The 14,433-nt window shown below is 36.6% G+C and overlaps 1 protein-coding gene across 2 annotated transcripts in view; it reads right to left on the reverse strand.

Annotated features, from left to right (window-relative positions):
• Positions 1-14,433, reverse strand: part of Frmd3 (FERM domain containing 3) — a 199,547-nt gene that overhangs the window by 74,165 nt on the left and 110,949 nt on the right. For both annotated transcript variants that reach the window (XM_052718463.1, XM_052718461.1), the window contains exon 6: positions 1,502-1,625. In XM_052718463.1, the coding sequence (XP_052574423.1) occupies positions 1,502-1,625 (124 nt within the window). The remainder of the gene's footprint in view (positions 1-1,501; positions 1,626-14,433) is intronic.

Consider the following 14,433-nt stretch of genomic DNA (forward strand, 5'->3'; position numbering starts at 1 on the left):
TGACATCAATGCTAACTAACAGGAAACATTATTAGTCCTCTTCAAGATCTACCTTCCTTGACCTTCACGGGCACACCAATAGTGCCTGCTTCTTAAAATTTGGAAGGATAGGGCAGAATAGTGTTCAGAAACCTCTTTGCATTATATTTTGGCATCCTGGAAATACTCAATTAATGTTTGTCATTACAATATTCACCAAGAATTTAAAGCCTTGCAACTTCTATCCACAGAAGAGCTGCCTTTCCTACCAATCCATGCAATGAATGCAACTTACTCATCTATTAACTCTCATCATTTGGTTCCTAAGAAGAATAATTCTATACCACAGTTCTATTAACTGGAATACTGGAGTCATTGTTCTATATAGTAAATTTATTTCCAAAATATAGAGAGAATAGTGAATATTCTGTATATATTTCCAACACATTTTCTTTAGCAGAAAATTCTTTAAGGCAAGCCATAGAAATTGTGCATTATTTTCTGAAATAGGCACAATGCTGTGATGTCTAAGAATTCTGAAAACAAAAGTTATATTTTCTAACCTGAAGCATGCTGCCACCTTGAGTAATCATACATGTATTGTGAGAATGAAAAAACAAGAGTGCCACAGGCACTACTTTCTTGATTATTAGAGGCCCATACAACAGGAGGAGAGAAAAACCAGTATCTAGTTCTTCATCATAATCGTCATAGCACTGCCTATCCATGCTATTGTCACATTATTTTTCTGTGATTTGTATAAGATCTAAATTCCAACTAACTGCAGACTAGCATACCTAAGTTACCTGAATTACAAGTTGGCAATGATTCCTAAGCATGCTTCATTTTGCTCCATCTACTTATGCCTGAATTCAAATTCCAGAAATGTACAAGTTGCTTAACCTCTCTGGACCCAGTTCCTGCATACATAATGGAAAAAAAAAAACCATAGTATTTCCTTCCTACATTGTTGTCAAAATTAATTGAGTCAGTATGTTCACTGTGTACAATAGCATGGTATCTGGTACTCGGTGATAGTCTATTCAATTTGGTTCTCTGACAATTATCACTCTAAAGTTATCATTCTAAGCATTAGAGACAAGCAAAGGAATAAAATACACTAAATCTCATCATTTTGAAATCAGTTAAGAAAATGGAACCTTTTCAATGAATTCAATTCTACTTAAAGTCAACACTTCTAGCAAGGACCACGAGAAAGAAAAAAGCAAGATTCAAATAGGCAAAGATGGCTTATTAACCTTGGATATATTTTTGGAAACTCAGGCTAGGAATATATTTGCATAAGAAAATACATACCTTTTTCACGTCCGATTACTCATAGGCACTATCTTGGAAAAATCTTACACTAATTGAGATGCTAAATCATCCTTTGTAGGGCCCAGAAATGTTTCTCTGCAACCTGAAGCTGTCTACTCACATTTGAAATAGTACAACTTCCCATGATTCTCATTTTCTATATAGTAAGAATGCCTTTTCATTTTTATATATTCACTCAAATTACCTGAGTTCATTGTTATGAATTTCCATGATTTTTCTTTCCAACTTCTGTGACTGCTTGGGGAAAATCTCAAACTCACTGATATAATTCTCAGGATGCTCATCAGGATAATAATCACCGAACTCAGCTGTAACCATCAAAAATTGGAGAAAAAGAGAGAAATTAAAAACAATACACTCAGGGCACATATACACTGTCTTCCACTATCCAGAATAAGAACATAGACTGAGCTTACCCAATATAGTGAATTTGTACTCCTGGGGAGAATACCAGTCTCATTTTTCAGAGACATATTCGTGTTCACATCTGACTATGTGAGTGTGGGTACCTGTTAACTCTTTCTGTGCCTCATTTTCTGTGTCCTAAAACAATTTAAAGCATCGTTGTTTTTCATTAGGGCACTGTTGACATTTAGGGTGCTGAACAATTTTATTGTTTCAGATTTTCCACAGATGTGTAGGACCTGCACTCATTGCAATGTTCATAGCAAAATCACTGTTATCATCAATAATAACACCCTCCAGAGCTAGTCAAAGGATATAAAATTTCAATCATGTAGAAAAAATACATTCAAGAGATCTATTATGCTACATAGTGAGTATACTTTGTATATTATTTTTTAAAATAACTAGAATAGATTTGGAGTGTTCACACAAAATTATATATACATATACATCTTGAATTTAGAAACCATAAAATGCACACCTTCAAAATGCCATATTGTATGTTATAAATATATATAAGGTTTTGTGGTAGATCTTTTTCAGCTCTTTGAGGAACTTCCACACTGATATAATGGCTGCAGCAGTCTGCACTCCCACTAGCAATAAATAACGTTCCCATTTCCCCAGCATTTTTCTTCATTACTCCTTTTTTTTTTTTTGGTTTTTCGAGACAGGGTTTCTCTGTGTAGCTTTGCGCCTTTCCTGGAACTCACTTGGTAGCCCAGGCTGGCCTCGAACTCACAGAGATCCGCCTGGCTCTGCCTCCCGAGTGCTGGGATTAAAGGCGTGCACCACCACCGCCCGGCTTCATTACTCCTTTTGAATCTTAGCCATTCCAACCACAGTAGGATGACATCGCAAAGCATTTTTAAATTTATATTTCCCCAACAGATAATGATACCCCCCCCCCCCCCCCCCCCCCCCCGTGGCTCTAAAGTTCAGTCATAATTGAAAACAAGAATCAAAATCTGGTTCATCACACATTATTACCAGCCATTTGAATTTCATCTTCTGCAAACTCTGTATTTTGTTTCATGACACACTTTAGGATTGGGTTATTTTTCTTTATGTTTATTTCTTTTCAATTTCTTGTATAGTGTAGATACTAATACTGCTAGTAACACAGCCATTAAGCATTTTTTTCCTATTCTGTAAGTTACCTCTTCATTCAAATAACTATGTCCTTTGCTATAGAGAAGAGATTTAGTTTAAAGGTCTTTCCTGTGCCTATAAGTTCAAATATATACTGTACTTTCTTTTTGTCAGATTCAAGAAATCAGGTCTTTCTTTTCTTTTCTTTTTTCTTTTATTTCATTCTTTCTTACTTTTCTTCTTTCTTTCTCTTCCATTCTTTTTTACCACCCCATCCCCTTTCAACAGAGATGGCTGTCCTGGAACTTATCTATAGACCAGGCTGGCCTTGAATTCACAGAGATCCACTTGTCTCTGCCTCCTGAGTGCTGGGATTAGTGTGCGCCACCACCACCCAGCTCAGGATCACGTCTTTTAAAAAGACTTATTACTCACAAATTGACAGGAAGAAAGAACAAAAGCTTAGATCCTTAATAAGCTGTTCCTTTGGGAATCATGAAAGCCCCCTCTGTCAGGGAAATCTTGTCTGTGTTGTTTTTATTACTATAGCTCTATAGTATAATTGGAGATGAAGGATGGTTAGATCTCCAGTGATTCTTTTATTGTTCAGGATTGTTTTAGCTATCCTGTCTTAAGGTTTTTGTTTGTTTGTTTGTTTTATCATACATGTCTTTCACTTGCTTGATTAGAGTTACCCCAAGGTACATTATATTTTTGATGCTATAGCAAAAGATATTATTTATTTTCCTGGTTATTTTTTCAGTCCATTTGTCATTTGTATATAGGAAAGCTACTGATTTTTCTTTGTTTGTTAATTTTGTATCTTACTAATTTTCTGAAAGTGATTTTCAGCCAGAGGTATTTCCTGGTGGAAGTTCTAGGGTCCACTTATGTATATTATCATATCATCTGCAAATAAAATACTTCAACTTTCTCCCTTCCTATTTGGATCCCCTAGATCTCCATCACTTGTCTTATTGCTCCAGCTAAGATTTTAAGCACTATATTGCACAGGTATGGAAAGATTGGACAATCTTATCTTGTTCTTGACTTTAGTGGAAATACTATGAGTTTCTCTTAATTTAATTTGATGTTGACTATGGGATTTCTGTACAATGCCTTTATTATGTTGAGGTATGTCTCTTGTATCCCTAATCTCTCCAGGACTTTTATCATGAAGGGGGTTGAATTTTGTCAAGGGCCTTTTCTTCTTCTAATGAAATGACCATTTTTTGTCTTTCATTTTGTTTATATTTCATTATATTTATAGATTTACGTATGTTGAACCATCCCCGTATCTATTGGATGAGGCCTACTTGGTCATGATGGATGTGTTCTTGGGTTTGCTTTGCAACATTTTCTTGAGTATTTTTACATCTATGTTCGTAAAGGAAATTGGTCTATAATTCTGTTTCTTTATTGGGTCTATGTGTGCTTTAGGTATCAGGGTGACTGTGATCTTCTAAAAAGAATTAGCCAATGTTCCTTGTGTTTCCATTTTGTGGAATCATTTGTGGATTAATGAGGTTAATTCTTCTTTGAATGTCTGATAGAATTCTGTGCTACAACCTGGACTTTGTGTGTGTGTGTGTGGGGGGGGGGAAGGTTGGTGGATTTTTAATTACTGCTTCTATTTCATTAGGTATTATAGCTCTATTTATATTTCTTTCATGATCTTGATTTAGCATTAGTTGGTGATAAATATAGAGAAAATCACCCATTTCTTTTAAGTTTTCCAACTGGGTGGAGTACAGGTTTTTCGAGTATGTCTTTATGATTCTCTGGATTTCCTTGGTATCTGTTGTTATGTCCCCTTCTCATCTCTAGTTTTATTAATTTGCAACCTTTTTCTCTGACTTTTAGTTAATTTGGCTAAGTATTTGCAAAACTTATTGATTTTCTCAAAAAATTAACTCTTTGTTTCATTGAGTGTTCATATTTTTTGTTTGTTTCTGTTTGATTTCAGCCCTGAGTTTGAGTATTTCTTGCCATCTATTCCTTTTTAGTGTTATTTCTTCTTTTTGTGGCAGAACTTTCAGGTGTGTTGTTAAGTTACTACTATGAGAGCTCTTTGTTCCTCTTCTTCTTCTTCTTTTTTTTTTTTTGTAGGTACTTAGTCCCATGAAGTTGCCTCTTAGTACTGCCTTCATTGCTCCATAAGTTTGGGTATGCTGTATTTTGTTTTTATTCAAATCTAAAGATTTCATTTATTTCTTCATTTCTGTCTCAACCCATTTTATATCCAGGAGTCCATTGTTGGTTTTCCATGAGTTTGTAAGCTTTCTGTTGTTATTGATATACAACCTTAATTCATGGTGGTCAGATAGGATTCAGGGTGTTATTCCAATTTTCTTGTATTTGAAAGTTGAGACTTGCTTTGTGTCCAAGTATGTGGTCAGTTTTGGAGAATGTTCTATGAACTTCTGAAATGAAAGTATATTCTTTTGTGTTTAAGTGAAATGTTCTGTAAATATCTGTTAGGTCCATTGGTTTATGACACCAGTTAGGTCTAGCATATCTCTATTTAGTTTTTGTCTAGATGACCTGTCTATTGATTAGAGTGGGGTACTGAAGTCACTCACTATCACTGTGTGCGGGATCAATATGTGATTTAAACTATAGTAGTATTTCTTTTATGAACTGGGTGCCCTTGTGTTTGATGCATAGATGTTAAGAACTGCAATATCCTGTTGGGGGATTTTTCCTTTGGTGAATATTTAGTATTCTTCTCTATCTCTTCTGATTAGTTTTGGTTTGAAGTCTATTTTGTTGGATATTAAAACAACTACACCGGCTTGTCTTATGTCCATTTTCTTGGATAGCTTTTTCTATCCATTTAACTTGAGGTGATGTCCATCCTTAATGTTGAGCTGTATTTCCTAGATGCAGCAGGAGGATAGATCCTGTTTTCTAATCTCTGTCAGTCTATGTCTTTTTATTGAGCAATTGTGACCATTGATTTTGAGAGTTATCAATGAGCAGTATTTTTGATTCTCATTTTTTTGTTGTTGTGGTGTTCCCCCTTTTGATTTGGTGTTCTGTTGTTATCTATTCCTTGTGTTTTCTTGGGTGTGTTTAACCCCTTCTTCTTCTATAGATAGACCCTTCTGGCTTTTACAATCTCCACTGAGCAGTAAGGATTAATTCTAATAGGTCTATCTTTATACATTACTTGGTCTTTTCCCTTTGCAGATTTTAATATTCTTTCTTTGTTCATCACATTTAATGTTTTGATTATTATGTACCTAGGATACTTTCTTTTCTTGTCCAGTCTATTTAGTGTTCTGTATCTTCTTACACCTTTGTAGGCATTTCTTTCTTTAGGTTAGGAAATTTTTCTTCTATGATTTTGTTAAATTTTTTTTTCTGTGTCTTTAAGATGGGATTCTCCTTCCTTGATTCCTGTTATTCTTAGATTTGATGTTTTCATAATACCTGAGAATTCCTGGATGTTTTATGTCAGTAGATTTCAGATATAACATTTTCTTTGACTGGTGTATCCATTTCTTCTATTGTATCTTAAATTCCTGAGATTCTCTCTTTCATCTCCTGTATTCTGTTGGTGGAACTTGTCTCTGTAGTTCTTGCTTGAATTCCTAAAGTTTTCATTTACAGAATTCCCTCAGTCTGGATTTTCTTTATTGATTCTATCTCCATTTTCAGGTCTTGAACAGTTTTGTTCATTTTCTTTCATTGTTTGTTTCTGTTTGCCTGTATTTCTTTAAGGGGTTTGTTAATTTTCTTTTTAATGACATCTACTTCAGCTATATTGCTTTCTCAGGGTCTACTGTAGTAGGGTTGCTGGACTCTACTGGAGACACATTGTCCTGACAGTCATTGATTGTGTTTTTACACTGGCATCTAAGCATCAGGATTTGGGATGATTATAATACAAGTTGCTAATGTCTGGTCTTATTGTTGTTGGTGGGCATTCTTTTCTTTGGTTTCTGTTGCCCTTGCTGGTTACTAGGAAATTATAGTAGCTGTGTGTTTCTTGGTAGGGAATGCTTCCTAGATTCCGCCAGGTGTGGCCACTGAGGTTCTGGGTAGAATGTGATTGTAGGTACAGAGTGCTGACACTTAGAAATGGGGATGGGCTAGAAAGGGGGCCAAGGGTACCATAGGAAGGAGGAAAGCAAGGTATGCCACCAGGATCTGCTTAGTCCCTTGAGAATGGGAGCAGAGAGGGAGGCGAGGCCACAGCAGGTAGTGTGCTACTGATCTGGGGATGCGACTGGGGGACTGGATTTATAGATGAGGAAGCGGAGGAGATATGAGGATCATGCACCTGCTTATATGCTCACCTACCTGCCACCTCCTCTGGCTGGCTTGGCTAGCAGGTTCCCATAGAATACCTATGGGGATTGGTGGATGAGACAAAGGGGTGGGAGGGGCGGTTAGGAAGCATGAAGGAGAAGATCTGTATCAAATTAGCAGGTCTTATGTTGAGGTCCTCAGTCTATATGGAGTTTAGTTTTGTGCAGAGCAAAAGATATACATCTAGTTTTCTTCATTTACATACAACTATCCAGTTTCATGAGTAATATTTTAAAAAATGTTATATTTTCTTTAGTGTGTATCTTTCAAACCTGTAAAAAATCAGGTGTCTCAAGGTATGTGAACATGTGTGTGGGTCCTCAATTTTATTCCATTGATCAATGTATATGTCTTTATTCTATTAACATATTGCCTTTATTACTGTAACCATGCAGTATAATTAAACACCAGGAATGGTGATATCTAAAGTTTTTTTTTCCAGTGTTGTTATTGCTACCCTGAGATTTTTGTGTTCCCATGTTAAATTTAAGATTTAAACATTTTTTTTCAAAAAATTCTGTTTGAATTTTGAATGGGATTGTAAACTGTAAATTGCTTTCAATTGAATGGTCATTTTCAAAATGCTAATCCTAGCAAGCCATGAACATGAGAGGTCTCATCTTCAGGTATCTCCTTCAATTCATTTAAGTTTTTATTAGATAAATCTTTCACCTCCTTTGTTAGGTTTGTTCCAATGTATTTCACTTTTTATTCAGCTCATTGTGAGTGATATTATTTTCCTTATATCGTTCTTGGTCTGTTTGTTGTTGGTATATAAAAAGGCTACTGATTTTTTTGTCTTAATATTGTAATCTGCTACTTTGCTGAACGTATTTATGAGCTGTAGAAGCTTTCTGATGGAATCTTTATGGCCTTTTATGCATAAAATCATATCATTTGCAAATAAGGATACTTTGACTTACTTTCTTCTTTCCTATTTGTATCCTCTGGATCTCCTTCACTTCTCTCACTGCTTTAGCTAGGACTTTGAATAGCATATTGAATAGGAATGGAGCCAGTAGGTATCCTTGTCTTGTTTCTGGTTTTAGTAGAAATGGTTTAACTTTTTCTCCAGTTAGAATGATGTTGGTCCTGAGCTTGTAAATTGCCTTCATAATGTTAAGATGTGCCGCTTGTTTCCTTATTTTCATTAGGACTTTGTCATGAAGAAATATTTGTTTCTATTAAAGTCCTTTTCTGCATCTAATGAAATGGCATTTAGTGTATTTATTTTTTGGATTGTTTTAAAAAAATATTTACTATGCTGAACCATTCTTGTAGCACTTAGATGAAGTTAACTTGATTATAGTGGATAATCTTTCTGATATGTTTTTTTAATTTAATTTGGAAGTGTTTTATTGAGAATTTTGGTGCTATGCTCATCAGATATGTTGGCCTATAATCTTCCATTTTTTATTTGTGTTTGTCTGGTACGGGTATTAAGATAATACTGGCTTTATAAAAAAGAATTTTAAAGTTTTCCTTCAAGTTTTTGTTTTGCAGAATATTTTGAGGAGTGTTGTTGTTAGTACTTCTTTGAATTCTATCTATACCACTCTTGAACATATATCTAATAGATTTTGTTACTACAGAGATGCATACTCATTTATGTTCATTGATGCTTTATTCACAATATTCATCAAATGGAAACAGTCTAGATCTCCATCAACTAATGATGCATAGAAATGTTTCACATACATAATAGAAGATTATTCAAGCTGTTAAGAAATAAAATTTGCACATAAATGAATGGAACTCGGAACAGTTACTTTGAGTATAACAATCAAAATTTATAAAGACAAATACTGCATGTTTTCTCTTACATATGGAAGTTAGCTATTGAATTTTAAATATATATGTTTCATTTGGAATATCCATAGAAGTTAGACAAATAATAAGGAGCCCATGTGGAGGAGGGTTTTTTTTCCAAGACAGATAAAATAGAATATAATGTTACAAAGGGGCAATGGGCAAAACAAGAAAGATTAAGTTGGATTGGGGAGGGAAAGGGAGGATAGAGAAGTCTTAGGGAAGGAACAACTAACAGTAAAATCATTATCATTTACTATATAGTGGGGTAGATTAAAACTAGACGCCATGTGCTAGGAAATAAAACTCCTAGTACCAGGATTGGGCTGCCTCTTTTTGAGTTATTGGCCAATGAGTTCTCATAGACCTCTTCCCAGGCATTATAAGCTATTTCCAATGCTATTGGTTATTCTCCAGAAGTGGACAATAAGAACCTACTGATGAAGCTATCACATGCTTGAGTTACAGAACATGGAGAAATCTAGCTGGTAATCAACTGGAAGTTTCATTCCTACTGACTAGTGTAGGTAGAGTTTTCCTGCCTGGCCCACAGTCAGGGCAAATCTCTCTCACCTGCCAGTCCCACAGCCTCTCAGACCCGACCAAGTAAACACAGAGACTTGTATTGGTTTCAAACTGTATGGCCATGGCAGGCTTCTTGCTAACTGTTCTTTCAGCTTAAATTAATCCATTTTTATAAATCTATACCTTGCCACATGGCTCGTGGCTTACCGGCATCTTCACATGCTGTTTCTCATCGTGGCGGCTGGCAGTGTCTCTCTGACTCAGCCTTCCACTTCCCAGCTTTATTCTCCTCCTTGTCCCGCCTACACTTCCTGCCTAGCCAATGGCCAATCAGTGTTTTAATTATTGACTAATCAGCAACACATTTGACATACAGAACATCCCACAGCAGACTAGCTTTCATAGTGCTGGAGTTTGCTGTGAATGCTGCTGGAGGAGACAATCATTAATATCATTAAGTTCTGAACTCTATAAGCCTAGATAATAACCTGCCTGGCACGATATGCCAAATGATGCAATAGCAGCACAAATGTTATGATAACAACCTCTTTTTGTAAAAAAAAAAAAAAATGGATTTAAGGACCACTCCAAAAGATGGAACCCATACCTGACATTGTCAGTATGGTTAAAAACATGTGACTAGATAGGGCATTGGTAAAACCTAGTGTAAAACCTACTCTTATCATTCTCATAAATGAATATAGGTCAACTCTCATCAAAGAAACAATTAACATAGAGACACATAACTGGAGAATATTCAGAAAAAAGAAACTTCAGAGTTCTCAGTCCTACATGGCATGTGTATATCATACGTCTCCCCTCAAGGCTCAGGGATCAATGTGGAAAATGAATGGAAATACTGAAAAATCCAGGGCAGTGGATAACTTCAAGAAACTGTTTCCTAGATTAAAAAAGGAACAGGTCCAAAGAAACTCACAGAGATTGAGACAGCATACACAATCTGGAGGGAGGGGAGAAGAAGGGAGTGGGGGAAAACATGAAGATGGGTGGATAGGTAGCAGGGGAAGATCTGGAAGGACATAGAGGCGGGGATGAATGTGATTAGAACTCACTGTTTGAAATTCTCAAAGGATAAATAAAACATTATAGAATATATACAAGGTTTATGAATTTAAAAGTTAAAAAAAAATTCCAAAAACTTTGGTGGTGGTGATGAAAGACTCTAAGGAAACAGTATTTTCTAGATTAAACAAGGCAGAAACACATATGAACTCACAGTAATTGCAACAACATACACAAGACCTGCACAAACTCAAGTCAGACAAAATCCCAGCATGGAGTAGGACATGTAGACACAGAATCAGACTCCTAGCTCGGGAGACACTGACATTTGGCGGCTGCTGCTAGAAGAAGGAAACTAAGTTTCCTTTAGAAATATGATACTTACTATATCAAGAACACTCCAGAGCCGGCCCCACACCCAGGAGTAGTCAGCCAACACAAACTCTCAATATTTCCAGGACAAGTTCCTATCAGAATGTTTTCTGAAGGTCATATTCCCAGCCAATAGTTCCTTAGACCAAGAATACTCTGTCTTGAGCTGCTGGGAAAGGATTGTGCAGTGTAGGACATACAATGAAAAGAGTGATAACACAGAGGAACCTCTGATGCTTTAAATGAGAATGTGCTCCATAAGCCAAGTTTTATTTTGTTTCAGCACTATTTTGTCACATTGGGTTTCATTTTTTGTTTGCTTTGATTTCCTTTTTTTTTTTTTTTTTGTTTCTTGTGTGTTTTCTTTTGGTACTGCCTGTAGAGTTACTGTAAAACTCACAGTGATTTACTACCCTCTCCTTGCCTTACTGTCTTCCTTTTTCTCCCTCATCTTTTCTTTCCATAAATAGGTCATTAGAGTCATAACATAGGGCTAGTGAGATGGCTCAGAAGTTAAGGAAATTGCTGCCAACTGATTTGAGGTAGATTCCCAGGACTTACATTGTGGAAGGATAAAACAAGTTCTGTGTACTGTAATTTGTTCTCTGACTTCCAAATGCACGTCATAATATGTACACACCTACCCATATACATCTGTAGACACATACATGCACATATAATAATATATAAATGTAATAAATTAAAACCAAAAGAATTTATGCCAAAACTTGCTAGAACACTAGAATTCCATGAGGAATCCTTGTGGCCAGCTGCCTTACAACAGGTCCAGGAGAACAGAATGATTCTTCTTCGTTTAGGTATTGGGCCCATCCTTGCCTCTGTCCCTCAGGCCACCTTCCTTCAAAATCTATTTTAACAATAGAAGTGATCCTTCTCCAGTGTCTAGCCTGGAAATTTTGCCTGATGTTCTTCTCTAGGCACCCTCCTTGACCTACCAGGGCTGTTCCAGATTCCACATTGTCTAGCATCCTTACTTGTATCACAATCAACCTCTAGGCTTCTCTAGAACTTGACCTGCCTGCCTTCAAATCCACAGGTTCTTTCCATGTCACACCGAACCTTCACCCAGCCAGACTGTGCACATTCTTCTCCAGGGTTTAGCTAGGTGACTCTGCGCCTCTGCTCTCCACATATCCTCGCTAACTCTCCAGGTCTAGCCTGGGTCCCATATCCAGTGTCCTATCCTAGTCTGGCCACTCTTGGCTATACCACAACTAACCTCTAGGCTTCTTCTAGGACCTTCCCACTGTGTTCTCTATCCCACAGGTTTCCCCATGCCACATTCAACTTTTCCACCCAGCCAGGTCTACACTCACATTCCAGAAATGGACCAGAATGCATATCAGTCCAGTACCCTTTGTTCACATGACATAATTCCACCTAAGCTAGTTCCTAATTCTAGGACCAACCCACTTACTCATTCTTCTTTCTACCCAAACCTGCTTTCTCTTCATCAGACATGGATCTAACAAAAGGAAGCTATAGGCCCAGATCTCATTGTAGAAAACTTCCTGAATAGGACTTCATTTGCCCAGGAATTAAGACCATCAGCTTTCAAGTGGGGCTTCATAAAACTAAAAAGCTTCTGCATAGCTAAAGAAGCAAACATATGAAGAGAAGTTCACAGAATGGGAAGGAATCTTCCACAGGTACATATCTGACAGAGGATTAATATCCAGAATATATAAATAACTAAAAATACTCAAATATTCAAAAATAAATAAGTAAATAAAACCACCATTGCCACCCACAAAAATCTAACCCATTCAAAAAGTTGGACTGGGCTATAAACAGAGAGTTCTCAAGAAGAAGAGGAAGAGGAGGAGGAAGAAGAAGAAAAACAGCTTAAAAAATTTATCATCTCTAGTAATAAGGGAAATGCAAATTTAAACAGCTTTGAGATTTCATCTACTCATGTCAAAATGGCCAAGATCAACAACCAACAACAAATGGTGTATAGGGTGTGGGAAAAGTGGAACCTTCATTCATTGTTGGCAGGCTTATAAACTGATTTAGCCAATCTAGAAATCAGTGTAGAGAATACTTAAAAAATTAATCCCAAATCTATATCTCTTGTCATAATCCCAAATGACTCAATATCCTATTCCCCAGACACTTGCTCATCCATGGTCTTTGCTGCTCTGTTTACAATAGCTATGAAATGGAAACAACCTAAATGTCTTTCAACTGAGTAATGAATGATGAAAAATATGGTACATATACACCATGGAATACTATTCAGCTGTAAAGAAATATGAAATTGTCTCTGAAAGTAAATGTTTGGATCTAAAAAAAAATTATATTGAATAAGGTAACCTAATCCCCAAAAGACATGTTCTTTCTCATCTGAGGCTCATAGCTTCAAATTTTCAGATATGAGTATGTATCATAGACTAAGTGCAAGAATCAAGAAAGTAAAAAGGGATCACTGCAGGGATGCAAGGCTAGAGGCACAATAAAGATGGGAATAGAAGAGTTTAAGTGATCTGATGTGGAAATGGGAAAAGGGAAAAACAAGGGGTGCTCTGATTAAAAATGGGAGAGGGAGATAAATACAGTATGAGAGAAGAGGTTGTGGATATCGCTCTCTATTCTGTGAATGTGTTGCTCTGATTGGTTAATAAATGAAGTGCTGACTGGCCAGTAGCCAGGCAGGAAATATAGGTGGGATAAGCAGAGAAGAGAATTCTGGGAAGAGAAAGGCTGAGTCAGGAGTTGCCAGCCAGACACAGAGGAAGCAAGATGTGAAGGCAGACTGAAAAAAGGTACCAAGCCACGTGGCTAAACATAAAATAGAATTATGGGTTAATTTAAGTGTAAGAGCTAGTCAGTAATAAGTCTGAGCTAATGTCCTTGGTGCCGGGCGAGCACAGGAAAACCTTCAGCTACGGAAGAGGGTAAAATAACTGTCAGAATTTCTGAAAGAGTGATAAGGAATGATAATATTAACCATTAACCTTTAAAAAACCTATAATACATATAAATCCGTGTATTACATGTATACTTTAAATGAAAATTTCCATGCTCCATCCAAGAGCCAAAGACTATCTTATAACAACCCCAACAGCAGGCATGAGAAACCATCTTTTAAACATTGGTTAGGGCTGTTCAAGAAACTCACAAAATATTACAGACTATTGTTCTTGCCTTTGTTTACCTCACAGAGGAGGAAGGCAAATCTCTATGACTGAAGACACCATGCACTTCAGAAACAGGGACCAGAGGTCCCTGAGCTGGAACTGACTTGAAAGCTTCAGCCTTGAGGACCAGCTTTAAAAGCACTATAAGGCATCATGTAACCTTCCGAAGAAGGAATGCAATCAACAAGCCTACCCAGCTATGATGTCTATTAACCACAACAATGACCAACACAGTGAAATAACCCTAAGGGTGCAGTAGTGAGTTGTACACATACCTTGGTGATAATCAACAGCTCTCCAATCAACTTTAGACCCGCTCAATTAGAGAAAACTAATGTTTGGTACTAGAAACTTACCAACTACCTAGGGCTAGTGAAGGCATGGATCTTGGAGGAGAACCTACTAATTTACT

This window comes from Peromyscus californicus, unplaced genomic scaffold (genome assembly GCF_007827085.1).
Source record: "Peromyscus californicus insignis strain IS unplaced genomic scaffold, ASM782708v3 Scaffold_5__1_contigs__length_169319896, whole genome shotgun sequence".
Classification (NCBI taxonomy): Eukaryota; Metazoa; Chordata; class Mammalia; order Rodentia; family Cricetidae; genus Peromyscus; species Peromyscus californicus.